The sequence below is a fragment of the Trichosurus vulpecula genome, chromosome 4 (assembly GCF_011100635.1).
Source record: "Trichosurus vulpecula isolate mTriVul1 chromosome 4, mTriVul1.pri, whole genome shotgun sequence".
NCBI lineage: Eukaryota > Metazoa > Chordata > Mammalia > Diprotodontia > Phalangeridae > Trichosurus > Trichosurus vulpecula.
The window spans coordinates 267,146,999-267,163,338 of NC_050576.1; the positions used below are offsets into that span (position 1 = coordinate 267,146,999).

Below are 16,340 nucleotides of genomic sequence, written 5' to 3' on the forward strand. Positions count from 1 at the left end.
ATGATATCTCATTGGAAGGCTCATTGAGGAGGAGGTAGAGGGCTTCCCATTGATAATAATTGCCCTGAGCAGAGCTAAGCCCTAAGAAGTTTGAGGGCCATTTGGCCAAGCAGGCAAGTCTGGCAAACTCACAGACCCACATTCAGAGACATTAAAGGGAAAAAAGACCAACCAGTAGGAAATGAATGAAAATTCCTCTTTCAACCCTCACGTCTTGGTGCAGCGTAGTAGGGTTGCAGTGAATACAACCCAACCAGACGTATTCATAGGATAAATCGACCACAGCCCCTCTCACCTCCACAGTTTTTGTGAATTGTAGTGGCCAATCCATCACCTGTTGTGCAGCTTTCCAGTGAAGAATATTTCCAAAGTTATTCAGTCCAATCCTGAGATTACGGATGGAAGACCCAATTTCCAGCTATGCATGAAGCCTTCTAGCCAGGTTAGGATCTCCCAAGGCTGTGCTTTCTCATAATGTAACCCTCAAGTATTCACAGCACCTTGCTGGAATAGGCTGCTAATAAATTATTTTTGGTTGATTGAGAACCCAGAGCTACCTCTGAGCTTTAGAAAATGAGGCAACTGAGGAGAACTTGGTCAGAGTCCATAAAGTCAAAAACATCCTCTCCCTCCTCCCCATAATTAGAGCAGAATCAGATAACCAAAGATGTTCCTAATGATGTCCTTGAGTCATCAAGTAAAGGTTAAATGCTATTCTGTATCACTTGTTGAAGAAGGTTATTCATCATGCATGATCCATGTTGGGAAGATTTCCACCCAAAATGGCTGATACATTTTTGCATTTAAAAGGGTAAATTTGTTGTATGGACCCCCTTTGACAAACTTCTAGGATGACAGGGACAGGCATCACATTGGCCAGGTAGACATGGGTGGAGAGAACATTCCAACCAGTGAGTTCACAGATCCATTTGAATATTCCCTAACAATGTCAAATAAATAAGTTCTTACTGTAAATTAACTTGTATGCTGGATACTATAAATACACCCTGGCTATACTCTATATCATCTTTTCCAGTCCTCTTTAGCTTATTTTCGGTGCCTGTAACAGTGCCCTGATGCTATTACTATGGTCTTTACATAGATGTGGGCAGCTAGGTGGAGCAGTGGGCCTGGGGTCAGGAAGACCTGAATTAAAACCTGGCCTCAAACACTTACTAGCTGTGTGACCCTGACCAAGTCACTGAACCCTGTTTGCCTCAGTTTCCTCATCTGTAAAATGAGCTGGATGGAGATGGAAATGACAAAAAGATATTCCAGTAACTTTGCCAAGAAAATCCAAAATGGAGTCATGAAGAGTCAGACACAACTGAAAAACTTACATAGAAGTGGATGATCTTTTTCTCTTACTATAGAAGTGGTGTAGATTAAATATACAGAACAAAATACTGGCATTGAGATTTACTTGGCTCTGGAATGGGCATGAGAAAAAAAAGGTGGTGTCATCTCTCCCTGGGGAATAAGTAAGTTTTCATTGAGCTCGAATGGATTTGATCTAGTCCTCCTCAAGATTAGATAACTTAATGCAGTCCTTGAATTCTGTTCCTCTCCATCTGGCTGCAGGAATAACTGAGTCAGGAAAAGAGATGACAGCTTCAATCACCAGAAAGGATGAAAGCTTTGCCTCTCCAGGGTGAGATTAAGCTCATCTTGAGTCACCCCTAAAATCTAATTCCTTGGGTTCATGCACAGTTCAAGTTTTGTTATCCTCAATTTTCTGGAGACTGAAATACATAATAATCCTACAGTGCAATGGGAGTCGGAAAACGCAAAGCCTAGGATCAGATTTACTGCTTGTCCTTCCCAGCCCACATGGTGTTTCACCATGCCTGAGTCCGTCTGCAGTAACTCATCATGGTGGCCCCATACCTAATCAATTCCAGGAGTCTTGGAGCTAAGGGAAGTTGGAATTCCATGAATGCCCCTCCTCCGAGAACAGACCAGAAACAGTAAGAAAAAGAGGGCTTGGAAGAAGCCTCCTCATTTTAAAACAGGTGCTTGACCTGCCCTATCAACCAGTACTCAGGGGTCTCCCCTACCTTGCCATTTGAGCCATCATAATAAGTATTAGAGGCCCTGTTGTTTAGATGCTCAGTGAGAAGCTGAGCAATGATTGGTATTGTGAATAAAGAGCTGGACCTGAAACCAGGACAACTTGATTTCCAACCTCCATTAGTTTACCAGCTAACTTGCCTTGGGAAAGTCTCTTGACTTAACCTCTCTCAGAATCAATATCCTTATCTATAAAGTGAGGCTAATGATAGATCCAGAGCTGGAAGGGACACTATAGGCCATCTAGTCCAAAGCCTTCATTTGGCGGATGAGGAAACCGAGAGACCCAGAGAGATTAAGAGAATTGCCCAATGTCACACAGGGAGGAAGCATCCAAAGTGGAATTTGAACCCAAGTCCTCTGCTTCCAGGACCCTTCCCACAATACCAGGCTGAATCCACTTACTCACAAGGTCATTGTGAGGATCAAGTGAGATAGTAAATATTTTTAAACCTTAAGTTTTTATGTATATTATTAATGAAACTTAGCACAATGGATAGAGTGTTTTATTCCCCCAAGAATCATCAGACTAGAGACCTTATGAAGTTTTTTCTTGGTTACCTAAAATAGAGGTATCAAACATGGCCCAAACCAGATGTAATTGGGAGATATTTTACAAAATAAATAAAAATACAATGCAATAAATATAATGTTAATATGTGATTTTCTAAGTCAAAATGCACTTTTAGAGATCCTTATATAGAACCCCCATTTCTATTAGAGAATAGTCTAAAATAAATAATCATTCACTTTGTTCCTTGTTGAGTTGGCTATAGGATCATTAGTTTTAAAAAAAGAAAAAAGAGATGGAGAGATACAGAGACAGAGAGATAGACATTTATGCCTGGAGGATACAGATTTTTTGAAGACACCAAGTTCAGACACACAAACTCTCTGTTTTTCTCTTCTAGGTTTAGCATGTAAAAACATGTATCTTTTAATGGTTTGTTTTTTTTTAATTATTCACTTCACATTGTTGTATTTAAATGATCATTTGTTAGTGTTCCAAATGTATCTTAGCTACAATTAGTGAAGATTGTGGCTCGATTGAGAACCCAGAGCTACCTCTGAGCTTTAGAAAATTAGGCAACTGAGGAGAACTTGGTCGGAGTTCATACAGTCAAAAACATCCTCTCCCTCCTCCCCATAATTAGGGCAGAATCAGATCACCAAAGATGTTCCTGACGATGTCCTTGAGTCACCAAGTCATTACATACAGAATGTAAAGGTTAAATTACATTCTGTATCACATGTTGAAGAAGGATATTCATCATGCATGATCCATGTTGGGAAAATTTCCACCAAAAATAGTTGATTTTTTTTATGGCGTTTAAAAGGGTAAATTTGTTGGATGGATTCCCTTCTGGAAAACTTCATGGAGGGCAGGACCAAGTGTCACATTGGCCGGGCACACATGGAGGGCTGGTGATCTTCATTTTTGATTTAAATGCTTATGAAGCCTGTACATTTGGTATTGACATGTGTCTCTTAGCATAGAAAAGGAATAACCACTGTGCATTGCTGCTGACCAATTTGTCCATTTAAACCAAATTGGGATGTTCACTGGAATGGAAAATGAGTGACATTCAAGTGAATTTTCAAGTCAACACAGATTTATTAATCACCTATTTTCAATCAAAAAGCACCTACTAAGTGCCAGGCATTATGCTGTGTGGGAGAATACAAAGACAATGTGAAGTAGTAGTCTCTGCCCTCAAAGAGGTTACATTCTACTGGGAAGGCAACTTGTACAAATAGGAAGGTATACAAAGGTAATGTAAGGCATACAAAATACATACAAGTTCATGGAGAGGGGCAGTGCTGGAAGCTGGGGGAGGGCACAGAATCAAGAAAGGCTTGATGGTGTGGGGAGGTGGTACTCGAGCTGATCTTTGAAGGAAACTGAGAATTCTAAGAAATGGAAGTGAGGAGGAAGTATATTCCAGACATGGGGGACATATGAAGAGCATGGACAAAAGCAAGATGAGAAATAGATTTTCATACGTGAGGAATAATAGCAAGAGGGCCATTGTTTCAGGTGCTGGGAATCAAAGGCAAAGCATGGAAGAGTCTTTAGCCCCAAAGAGCTGACGTTCCACTAAGGCTAGGGTTTGGGGTTTTTGTTGTTGTTTTATCTCTTCATTTTTGTTTGGTTGGGGGTGGGGGTTGTTTTCTCTTTGGCAGTCTAGTGAAGCTTACGGACCCCTTTGCAGAATAATATTGCAAAACGCCAAAGATAAAATACATAGAATCACAAAAGAAATCAAAGGTTAGCAAAGATAAAAATGTAATTTTTTCCTGTCTAAATTCATGGACCCCCTGAAATCCATAGATCCCAAATTCAGAACCCCTGCACTACAGGAACAGGTTTTATCTCTATACTTCTATTCCCAAATGAACGTTGAGATAGGCAGTACATAGATGTTTAAAATGGAAATGATCTAAAGTTGCTGGTAGAAATTTAGAAATTATAAAGGTCACATGAGGTAGGTAGGTGATACAGGGCTTGGAGTCAGGAAGACCATCTTCCTGAGTTCAAATCCAGCCTCAGACATTTAGTAGCTGTGTGACCCTGACCTTGTTTGCCTCAGTTTCCTCATCCATAAAATGAGGTGGAGAAGGAGATGGCAAATTACTCCAGTATCTTTGCCAAGAAAACTCCAAATGAGGTCACAGTCAGACACGACCAAAACAATAGAACAACAAAGGTCCCACACATATATAGCCTAAGTAAACGGATAAGTGATGAGAAAGGCAATCAAACCACAAATCTCTCCAAAGAGCAGGAGAGAACTAAGTGAACAAGTAGGGGAAGGCTTCCTTTACCGTGAAGCAATTGATTGTGTGGCCTTAGACACTCCGAGCAATTTTGTCAGGAGGCAGCTAGCCATTGGTCTTGGTGGGATCCCTTCCATTCAATGCTTGCATTTCTATTTCCTAATCTTTGTGTCCCAAGTTGCCAGAAACCTGTCTACTTCAGGATATTCTCTATAACTTCAAGGGCGGGGAGGAAGAAAAGAGGAGCAACCAAAGACCAGCTGTTTCTATGATATTTCAGCAGCTGTTTTAAGACCCAGCTGTAAAGTGTCTTCATTTTTGCAATAAATCTGTTTTAAATTCCTTTGATTCTGGAAGAGATATTAACGGTACTCTGCCAAATCTTCTCCTCCTTCTCTACCTTGTTTGGATTGAATAAGCCAACACAAGCTCTGACCACACAACAATACAGTCTGTGGCAAGTCATTGACCAGTTTTCTTGTTTCCTTTAATAGAGTTGGTGTTGATCCAGATGAAGATCTGAAGGCAGACTCTTCACAGCAGGCAAGTCAAGGTTTCCAATGCCTATATTTGTCATGACAAGAGGAAATACCCCAATTCTATAAAATATGTGTCCTTAGCTATAGTAATGCCCAAAGTCTTTAGCAAAAGGCTGCCATTAAGGCAGAATGAATATTGACAGAATCCAAGGAGCTCCCAAATATTTGTTGCCTGGATGGCCAGGAACTGTTAGAAGCATGCTTTTTTCTATTTCTCTGTGGGAGCCCAAACCGAGGTTGCTACTGGTTCTTCTCGAGTGTGTATTTCTAATGCAGAGAGCTGTTGAAACAAGAGGCAGGCAGAAGGAGACTGCCCTTGGGGACTATGCCAGACCGAATTAAGTGGCCATTATCTGCAATGACCTGGAAGTCCAGTTGAGAACCATTCCCGGATAATGTGTATTTCCCTCAAGTAAACAAAATCTCTTATTCAAACTTAAGTCTGAACTTGGCATCAGCACCAAGACTGTTATTGGAAAATTTGCATTAGTGATTTCTAACTCAGTGGTTAAAAATTAGCATGTGAAAAGGTTACAGATTTTGTAAGAAATGGAAGGAAATAGACTTACTTGGATAACGGCTGACGAGGAGACATTGCTTAAGAAATTGCAGAAGGAGCATATTTTATTATGAAAATAATATCCCCGTCATTTTCTTGATTTTTTGCTATAAATCTCCCCTGAGTTCCATGAGAATAAATTTTAGTGCCGCTAAAGGAAGTTGTTTTCCTATTTAGTACTGGGTGAAGATGGAGCAACCACCCTACACTTCAGCTTCCCCACTCCAACCAGCCTTCCAGCCAGGCCACTTCATCTTCTGTCTGCCACTGTGTACACATCTCCCAACACACCCTTTTCCACCTCTCTTAGAGAAATCCCCCTTCCTTGGCTACTTCTCCCTTTTTGTGCATTGTCTTCCCTTTCCAGATTGTAATCTCCTTGAGGCCAAGGAACTCATCTGCCTATTTTTCTTTTTTAATATTTATATCCCAAATGCTTAACACAGTGCCTGGGACATAGTAAGCTCTTAAAAATACTTTTTATTAAGCCAGCCATTAAAAAAGTTAAGTATCAGGGAAAATGTAAGCCCTTATAATATTCAGTTTAAAATAATTCACAACCTCAAAAGGGAGTGAATATCTTCTTATTGAGTGTTTGTCCTTCATTTTCAAAGAGGACCATGACATCAGGGAAATGATGACCTGACTTGCAGTTGACTTTGATTTGAGTGAGGGAGGACTGTGCAAGGTCACCAGCCTCACTTTCTCCTCCAGAGCCATCTGAATCCAGTGACCAGATATTCATGAGGATGACTGGAGATGACCAAGGATGCAATGGGAGACCTTGGCCCTTTTAGGTTAAGGCCTATTCATGTACTCACTTAGAGTGAGGTAATGCCTATTCAGTGAATAGGCCTCTTTAAGAGGTGAGTCAAGGGATGGCTCCTTTAATTAGAAAAAAAAGAGAAAAAAATCAAGCTGGGAGGGGAAGACTCTCACGGTTGTTGTTCCAAAGAGAAACAGTTACCATTAACATTCACTCTAAGGCAGGAGGGCCCAAAATACAGCCATTAATTGGAGCTTGGGCAGGGAGGGAGGTGATCACCTGTTGGGTAGGTCTTACAAGGGAGTCTTGTTCATATATGAATTGGACTAGATGATTTGAGGTCCCTTGTAACTCTGAAATTCTGAGACTCTATAATTCACCAGGAATAACTTACATATGTATCCTGTGTAACAGTTACAAAGTACTTTACATATATTATCTCCTTTTTCCCTATGGTACCCTGTGGTGTATGCTGTGTACTATTACCCCCATTTCACGGATGAGGAAACTGAGGCTTACAGAGATTTAGTGACTAAACCAAAGTCATCTGGTCAGTAAATAAAAAAGCAAGGGCTCAAATGCATGTCTTCTGAGCCTTAATCCAGTGAGATTTCCATTGCACTACACTGCACCCTCAACAACTATTTATTAAGTGCTTACTGTGTACAAGTCATGTTGTGATATGATAATGATTACAATACATTTATTCGGGATCTTTTCTCTCAAAAAATGTTAGAGGGCCAGATATATTCCATGCCACTTTCACAGACTTCACTCACTAGGAAACTAGCTTTAGTGTGGAACACATTGCCCACCCTGATTCAATTAAGAGCCAACATATTGGCTTTCTAAAAATAGTAAACAATCCATGTTTATAGAGCCATTTGTGGTAATGAGAAGACAACATGGCTTTGGGACAGCTGAGGAGTCGGTCAGCCGACAAGCATTTATTAAACACTCACTGTGTGCCAGACACTGTGCTGAGCACTAGATATATAAACTAAGGCGAAAAACAGTCCCCACCCTCAAGGGGGTCACATTCTAATAGGGAAGACAATGTGTGAACAACTATGTACATACAAGATATAGACAGTATAAATGAGAGGTAATTTCAGAAGGGAGGCACTTGAAGTAGGGAAAACCAGAAAATGTGGAAGAAAAGTCATGAAGAGTCTAAGGAGAGAGAGGTGAGAAAGACAAGTGTTCCAGGTGTGAGGGACAGCCAGTAAGGCAAGTCAGGAGATGCAGTGTTGTGGGTGAGGAAGAGCAAGAAGGACGATGTTGCTGGACCACAGGTGAGGAAAGTGTAAGAAGAAAGAAAAGGTCCAAAGGGGCCAGATGGTGAAAAGATCTAAAAGTCAAGCAGAGAATTTCATTGATCCTGGAAGTAACTGGGGGGCACTGGAGCTTATCAAGTAGGCATTGGGGTGGAGGTGACATGGCTATGCAGACAAATTTAAGAGTGCTTCAAACAGGATTCTATGTGACTTCTGTAATTTCAGTCAGTCATCTGCCTTATTAAAAAAATAATGGAAGAAAATACTCGAAGTCCTTTAGTTTCATTGTGTTCCACTGATCTATACAAAGATCTGGAGGGGGCAATACCGCTAAGGTACTGAGGTATAGTCTGTGATTAATAAGAATCAGTCTCACCCTGTGGAATAATAAAGTCAGGATGTCTAGGGAAAGATAGATCCTGGGGTGACCAGAATACAATATCAGAGTTACAGAAATCTACCAAATAAGTAGCCAAGCAATCCCAAGAGAAATGCCAGACCCTGGGACAAGGCAGACATCTGAGGTCCAAGTTCAAGAGCAGTGCGTCACAGGCCATAGAAGTCCACATGGAGTATTCAGAAAAATAACATGGCAGAGGGCCAGTGCTTTCTTTTATCATGTTGATTTGGTTCTTGTAAAGGCTCAGCCTCCAAAATGCATCATTTTATGGCCCCAGTGCTCTAGCCACAGCCTAACCCAACCCCAGTGAGCTTGAAGGCAGCCCTACAGTAGGTCATTCTCGTGTTCCAGGAGCCTTGTCCAGGAGTGAGAGTTTCCTTGGCTCTGGCCTTAGTCCTGCCTATTGCAATTTAAAGCCACTTCATCTTGCCCTGTCCTCAATGGAGATGAAAAATACTATTTGCTATTCCTCATTCAATAACTCTTCCTGTTCCTGAAGATGCTCATCTCACGCAAAAATGTCCTCGGACAAACTGCCATTGCTTGAGAAGTATTTTGCTTGTTTGTTTGTTTGGGAGAGATCATAGGGAAGAAAGGAAAGATAAACCCTGGAATCTAAGAGCTCTGAAAGTCCTTCAGTTGAATATGGTCTTACTATTTGAATACTATAGTATTCACATTTCAGTAATAGGTTTTCTCCACAGCTTGAAATAGCTCTTATCTTAAGTGTCAAGACAGAAAAGAGTAGGGTCTGGATGGAAATAACAAAACAGAGTATTCTTGCATCTGCCAATCATTCTAGTTTGAATTTTATGCTGCTTTCTGAATCATTCTTGGAAAACACACTACATCTGCCCTCCTTTCACTTCAGCCAGGCTCCTTGGTGGTTATCAGCAGTCACTGCTCTGTCATGGCAATGAGATGCCATATTTTCACAAGGTCGAAATTTTTCTGTTTAGACTCTGTTGGATGCAAAGTAAATAGAAATCCTGTTATACAAAGTGTAGCTGTCACCGGTAGTATGACATCCACCCTACAAGAGGGGATGCTGCATAGGGGAAAGAACTCTGTGCCTGGAGTCAGGCCAGATCTCGATTCAAGCCCCACTTCCGTCCCTTCCTGACTGTAACACTGGTCATGGCCCTGAATCTCACTGAGTCTCATTTTCCTCATCTATTGAATGGAAATAATGCCTCACGGAGTCAATGTGAGGAAAATTATTTGAAAATGTTAAAGTGCTATGTAACCACGAATTATCATTTTTATTTTGTCTACTTTAGTTTTTTTTTAAAGAATACAATTTTCAGCTCCAAAGATCTACCAAAATTTTACAGGTAGCCATATCTGTTGCTGGTCTTTCACACTCTCAAAATAAGGAGCAAACACATATAATAGTATTTCAGGTTACCAAGAAATTTCAACTAGCTGTGTTTGAGGAAAAGAAAATAACCTCTGAAAAGTCTGACCCTATAACTGTGACAAGGTAGTAATGTAATAATAATCCCTATCTTCTTTGGTACTCTTACAATTTTTGAGTGTGAATTGGATTAACCTTACATATTTATATGTGTCAAAACTGTGAATAGACTTCTTTAAAGAAAAACCTTAACTATCTAGATTCCTTTCTAAAATACATAACTTCAATACATTTAGGGTCTCAGAATTATAAATTTCCATTTTTTGCTATATGATAGAATAGGTGAGAATCAATGGACTAAAATGCATGATGTACTCTATTTTAGATCCAGTCAGGTAAAATCCTCTTTGACCCAATGAGGAAGAAATTTTCATAGAATCATAAAATCATAAATGCAGAATTGGAAGGGACTGTTGCTGGGTTCAAATCCCAGTATTGCTACTTATCACTCAGTTCAATTTGGACAAGTCACTCAATGTCTACAGATCTCAGTTTCTTTATCTGTAAAATGAGGAACTTGAACTTTATGGCCTCATGGTCCTTTCAAACTGTAACTTCCACCCTTTGGTCACAGTTCTGCCCACTACGGTGAAGCAGAATAAGTCCATGTATTAAGCCTCCAGATACGTAAAGATGTTGAGCACAGTGCCTGAAACAAAGAAGACATTTAATAAATGTCGATTGATTGACTGACTAAACTATCAACCAACATTTATTAAGTCCACAAGGAGTCTCTTCTCTAAGCTGAACATTTTCTGTGGTTTCTAGTTCCTTTATTATTCTGGTCACCATCTGCTAAATGGACCCCAATGTGTCAATATCCTTTCAAAAATTGAAAATTCGAAAACACAGAATTAAAGAGGGCAAAAGACAGCAGAGCTAGCTGTCACCATCCTCAGTCTGAAACCTATGCTTCTAGGAAGGCAATTGGGAATGACTACTGGTTTTGTGGTTACTGTTGGTGGTTGCCACATCACATTATTGACTTATGTTGAGCTTCTAGCCCCCTATAGACCTTAGGGCTATTTCCCATGATTTGCTTTCTAGACATTCCTCCCCCAGTCTATATTTGTATAGTTTTTTTTTGAACCCAAGTACAGCATTTTACAACTTTCCCTATTTAGTTTACTTTCATTAGCTTCAACACATTGTTTTGGCATGCTGAGATCTTTGGGTATCCCAAATCAGTTATTAAATATGGTTAATTATCCTGCTCCGCTTTTTATCCTACAAAAATATGACAAACATGTTGTCCATATCCAGTTCATTGATAAAAATATTGAACAGAATGGGGTCAGTGATAGGACATTTCAGCACTCTATTGAAGACTTCTCTCCAAACTGATATCAATCCACTAATCATTACTCTTTGGATTGGGTCCATCAATCAGATTTGGAGCCTGCCTACCTGTATGTCATCCAGTGACTGCTCTATCTTGTCCACAAGAAAATCATGAATGTAAAATATCTTGCTAAAATCTAGGTCCATTCACAACATCAACATGATAATGATAATAATTCACAAATAAATAGTGCTTTGAGATTTGCAAAGCACTTTTCTCAAAACAATTTTGTGAAGTAGGTAGAGTGCACATTAATAGCCCCATCTTACAGATCAGGAAACTGAGGCTTAGAATGGTTAAAGGTCTCACCTGAGGCCAAACAACTAGTAAATGGCAGTTCCTGGATTCGAGACCAATTCTTTACTGATTCCAAGGCCAGGAATCTCTCTACTACAGCTCACTATGATTCCTATTAGTCTGGCAGAATTTTTAAAAATATGCTAATATTGGTCTAGGAGTTTGCCAGTGAAAAGAAGTCTTTCCAGCAGGTGTTTCTAGAAGATGAAGGAGAGTCTCCTGAGGATTGTCAAATCTGATGATACCTGCCCATTTCTGGTGATTCACAATAAGTGGTGCTGCCAGCAGGAACCTATAAAGCATCAAGGAGAGTTTTGAAGCACTGGCCAAGAAACTAAAAATCTTAGGAGCACTAAAAGTATTTGCATCACTATGGCAGATTAAAGATAGAAAATGAAGAGAGGAACTTCAGAAAAGAAAGACAGATTTAGGAAGTAAACATTTGGTTAAGAAAATAATATCTGATCACTAAATTTAACTGCCAATTTACTAAAATGTCTGTTGCATGCAAGGCATTGGGCTAGATGCCAGGGACCCAAAGACAAAAGTGAAACAGCCCCTGTTCTAAAAGGGCTTACATTCTAGAGGAAGAAGTATAGTACGAGGAAAATTCAGGAGAGAGAGAATACTAATAACCTGAAATGGAAAAGGTTCCATGGAAGCACCTGAATTGAACATGAAATAAGAAGTATCCTGTAAGGCAGAAATGAAATGGGGCATTCACCAAAGGGATTGGCCTATGCACAGACAGGAGACAGACTAGAGTTCTGGTAAGAGTTAGTAGTCTGCTTTGCCTGGACTCTAGTTAGTAAAATAGAGTGAAATGAGGCTAGAAAGGTAGGTTGGAGTCCCATATTAAGAACTACAAGTGCCAGGCTAGTTAATTTGTATATTATCCCAGAGGCAAAAGATATCCACTGAGGGTTTTTGGATAGAGATGTGATATAGTTACACCTCAGCCTTCGAGGGGTTACATGGAAGTTGTATGGGGGAGGGAGGGAGAGTAGAGAGGAGAGAGACTAGAAACAAGAATTAGGATGCTGTATCAATAACCCAGAAAAGAGATGATGAAGGCCTGAATTAAAATAGTGTCTTTTTATGTAGAGAGAAGAGAACAGGTACAAAAGATGTGGAGGTAGAGTAGAAAAATTTTGGCACATAAATTAGATGTGAGGTGTACTCACAGAAGGCTAAATGGTCATGGACCTGTATAACTAGAATGACAAAAGTACCCTTAACAGAAACAAGGAAGTCTGAAGGAGAAGCACAATATCCACTTGGACACCCCACTGTCATCTCAAACTCAACATCTCCCAGTAATTTCTCTGTTTCTGTCCATGGTACCGCTATAATTCCAATTGGCTCTGGCTTTAACCTTGGAGTTACCATTGACATTTCAATTACATGGAAGTTGACTCTTCCTTCTCCTTCATCCTACACATCCAATTAATTACTAAGTCAAATTGGATCCAGAGGAGCAGCCCCTCTCATCACCTTCTCTGCCTTGTGAAAGGCAAAAGGATTAGTAAGGCAAGTCAAGAATTTATCAACTGTTTAGTTTTTAACGTAAAGAGATCTAAAGTCATCTAACTCATCCAGCTGGTCTGATGGCTTATAGGGTATAGGGTCTTGTCATTCATCTTTCGATCCTTTCAAAAGTGCTCTCTCCCATGCCTTCCTCCTCAGGTTTGCTTATTTCTGCACAAAAAGATGAATCTCTTTCTGATGTACAATGGTACTCCTCCTCCCCTTCCAACTAATCTTTTCCCTTTGAACACATCATGGAGTAACCTTTCAAGGTCAGGGTATGAGTAGCATCCTTTTAAATCTCAATAAGAATGAAGTCATATTTATCACCCTGCATTAAAACCTTGGCAAAAGATAAAGCACGACAGGGCGGAAAGAGGGCAAGACTCAGAGTTAGAATGACCTAGGTTCAGAACCTCCTGATACATACCGGCTCTGTGACCCTGGACCAGTCACTTAACTTCCCAGCCCCATAGGCAACTCTCCAGAACTCTCCAAGTCTCAGAGCAGTCAACACTCTATTTTGGTAATTGGTTTTGCTCCCTGGGAACTCTGCACATGAGTGTAATCACAGGCCTTGTTTAAAAATGTAAATCTCCAGTTCACTTTATCTGTGCTTTGGTATACAGACATCAAAGTCCATGGGCATCACTTTTGCCTGTCTTCCCCGTCACTATCCCTTTTCAGTAACTGGAGTGTCTCTTCTACTATTACTTTTCTCATGTCAAAGTTGGTTAAAGCAATCATTCAGTAAAAAGGGTCAGTTCAAAGGTACCTGAAGTGGGCTGAGCAATGAAATCCAGGTGACACAGCACAGGCAGAAGAGGTAACCTGACCATCGAGGACAAAACTGCCCGAAAACATCTGGCTAGTAGATTTGCTTCAAGATCGAAGTCAGAATAGTTATAAAGGGAGAGGCTTCAGTGATATCGAGCTCCCGGGAAAGGCTGAAAAGGTGAAACCTAAGAGGGAAATAGTCTTTACTTCCTGGGAGTTATGGAAGTCAATCAACTACCATTTATTAAATATGCCAGGCATTGTAAGTCTAATGGGGGAGATGACATGCAAACAACTATGTACAAACAAGATCCATATGGGATAGATAAATGAGGGATAATCAAGCTAAGGGAAGGTAGATCAGGAATGACTCCTGGAGCTTCCTGTGACATGCCCCCACCCCCAACACATCCTCCAAGCAAGCAAGCAAGCACACACACACACACACACACACACACACACACACACGCAGAGTCAATAAATGAGGTTTTTGCCTTTCTTTGAATCTCCAGTACTTAGCGCTGTGCCTAGCACAGATTAAGCAATTATTAATAAATGTTTGTTGGCTGACTTCCTACCTCCCAAGGTTATTGAAAGACTCCAATGAGATAATGAACATAGAGCACTTTGCTATCTGTTATTATTCACTTTTTTTGTTCTCATCATCAGCTGCTACATCAAATCTTTTGTTACACATGATGTTTATCCTTGCTCAAAGTTAGGGGGCCTCCATTTAGGTGGTATACACTCTAGAAAAGATCCAGAGGAGGGAAACTGAAATACTCAAAAAAAAAACAGAGATTAGAGATTAGGAATCGAGAATCTGGAAGGGCAGAGGCTGAAAGAGAATGGGACAGAAGTCGTGACATTAATGATAAGGCTACAGTGAATGACGGAGTGGTTCAATCCACTTCGTTTATTAAGCATCTGCTACCATCAAAGTACTAGGTGGCACAGCATGTAGAGGTAGAAGTCTGGACCTTGGAGGCAGGCCAACCAGAGTTCAAATCCAGCCTCAGACACTTAGTAGCTACGTGATCCTAGGTGATTCACTTCACCTCTCTTTGCCTTAGTTTATTCATCTGTAAAACAGGAATATTAATGGCACGGTCGTTGTGAGGACAAAATGAGACGACATTTATAAAACACTTTACAAACCTTAAAGCACTGTATAAAGAATAGCTGTTATTACTATTGACAGGGATAGAATGCCAGGCCTGGAGTCAGAAAGACCTGAGTTCAAATCCAGCTTCAGACACTAACTAGCTATGTGATCCTGGGCAAGTCACTTAACCCAAGAAAACTCCGAATAGGGTAACAAAAGAGTTGGACATGACTGAACAACAACAAACAAAATCTTCATTGTTACCATCATCATCATCATCACCACCCTTATCATTGCTAGTTGTTGGTGATAAAAAGTCCAAAAAACAAAAACCAGTGCCTACACTCAAAGAGCTTTCCTTCTGTATGCTCTGGAAGGTGGAAGGTACCTGGGCTCCAGGGCAAGCAATTTTCGCACAAATAAGAGGCCTAACTACTTTGATTCATTCTTTCAACCATCATATATTAAGCACCTACTACGTGCAGAGAACTGTACTAAGAATTAGGGAAAATACAAAGATAAATAAGACAGGCTTCCCGTCCCCCAATGAGCTTGTTTTACACAACAGATAGTGAATTGATGGATTTCTTTATGCTGAAACATTTTACAGGCTAAAAATATGTCAGCTCAAAAAGGACTCGGGCAAGTCAATACAAGATGGATCCATGTCGGGTCGTTCAGGAGAAGTCAGGGACATTCAGAGGCAAGCTTTCATCTTTTGAAGTTCATGGCATGAAGGCCCACATGCAATCCCTCCAAACTAGCATGTGAGAAACAGACTCCCAGGCTGCATAAGCCAGAGCCCTGCCTCAGCACGCCAACCCCTCAGGGAGAGTGTGGCGTGCCTGTGTTCTTGGGCAGCACAGAAATAACAGAGCATTTCAGGGCAGTGACCCTGACTGTTCCTTGTTCCGAAAGCTTCCTAGCATTGAGTAGCATAGTCAAGTGCAGTTCTGGGCCCTGACACTCTCATACACCTTTGCCCTCTCTCCTAGATACAAGGTTTGAGAACAGGTATGGGAAGGGTGAAAGAACACTTTACATTATCTCCTTGAAGTCTCACACAACCACAAGAGCCCTGTTCTAGAGAAATTATTACTTTATAGTTAAGAAGACTTAGGCTCCAAGAGGTTAAGAAATTGGTTAATGGTCATGCAGTAAGTTAATATTGGAGGTAGGATTTGAATCCAGATCTTAATGACCCTTCTTCAGATCTTCCTCTTTTCAACAGATTCCAGTCTCTCTTTTTTAATCAGGAAAAAACAAGTCAATGAAATTTGAAGGGGCTAGAGTCAGAAAGACTCATCTTCCTGAGTTCAAATCAGGCCTCAGACACTTAGTAGCTGTGTGACCCTGACCAAGTCACTTAACTCTGTTTGCCTCAGTTTCCTCATCTGTAAAATAAGCTGGAGAAGGAAATGGCAAACAACTTCAGTACCTTGGCCAAGAAAACCCCAAATAGGGTCACAAAGAGTCAGACACAACT

At 40.5% G+C, this 16,340-nt stretch overlaps 1 protein-coding gene across 2 annotated transcripts in view; it reads left to right on the forward strand.

Annotated features, from left to right (window-relative positions):
- The window catches only part of SLC9A9 (solute carrier family 9 member A9), a 755,878-nt gene that overhangs the window by 578,713 nt on the left and 160,825 nt on the right, over positions 1-16,340 (forward strand). For both annotated transcript variants that reach the window (XM_036758117.1, XM_036758118.1), the window contains exon 13: positions 5,343-5,391. In XM_036758117.1, coding sequence (XP_036614012.1) covers positions 5,343-5,391 — 49 coding nt within the window. The remainder of the gene's footprint in view (positions 1-5,342; positions 5,392-16,340) is intronic.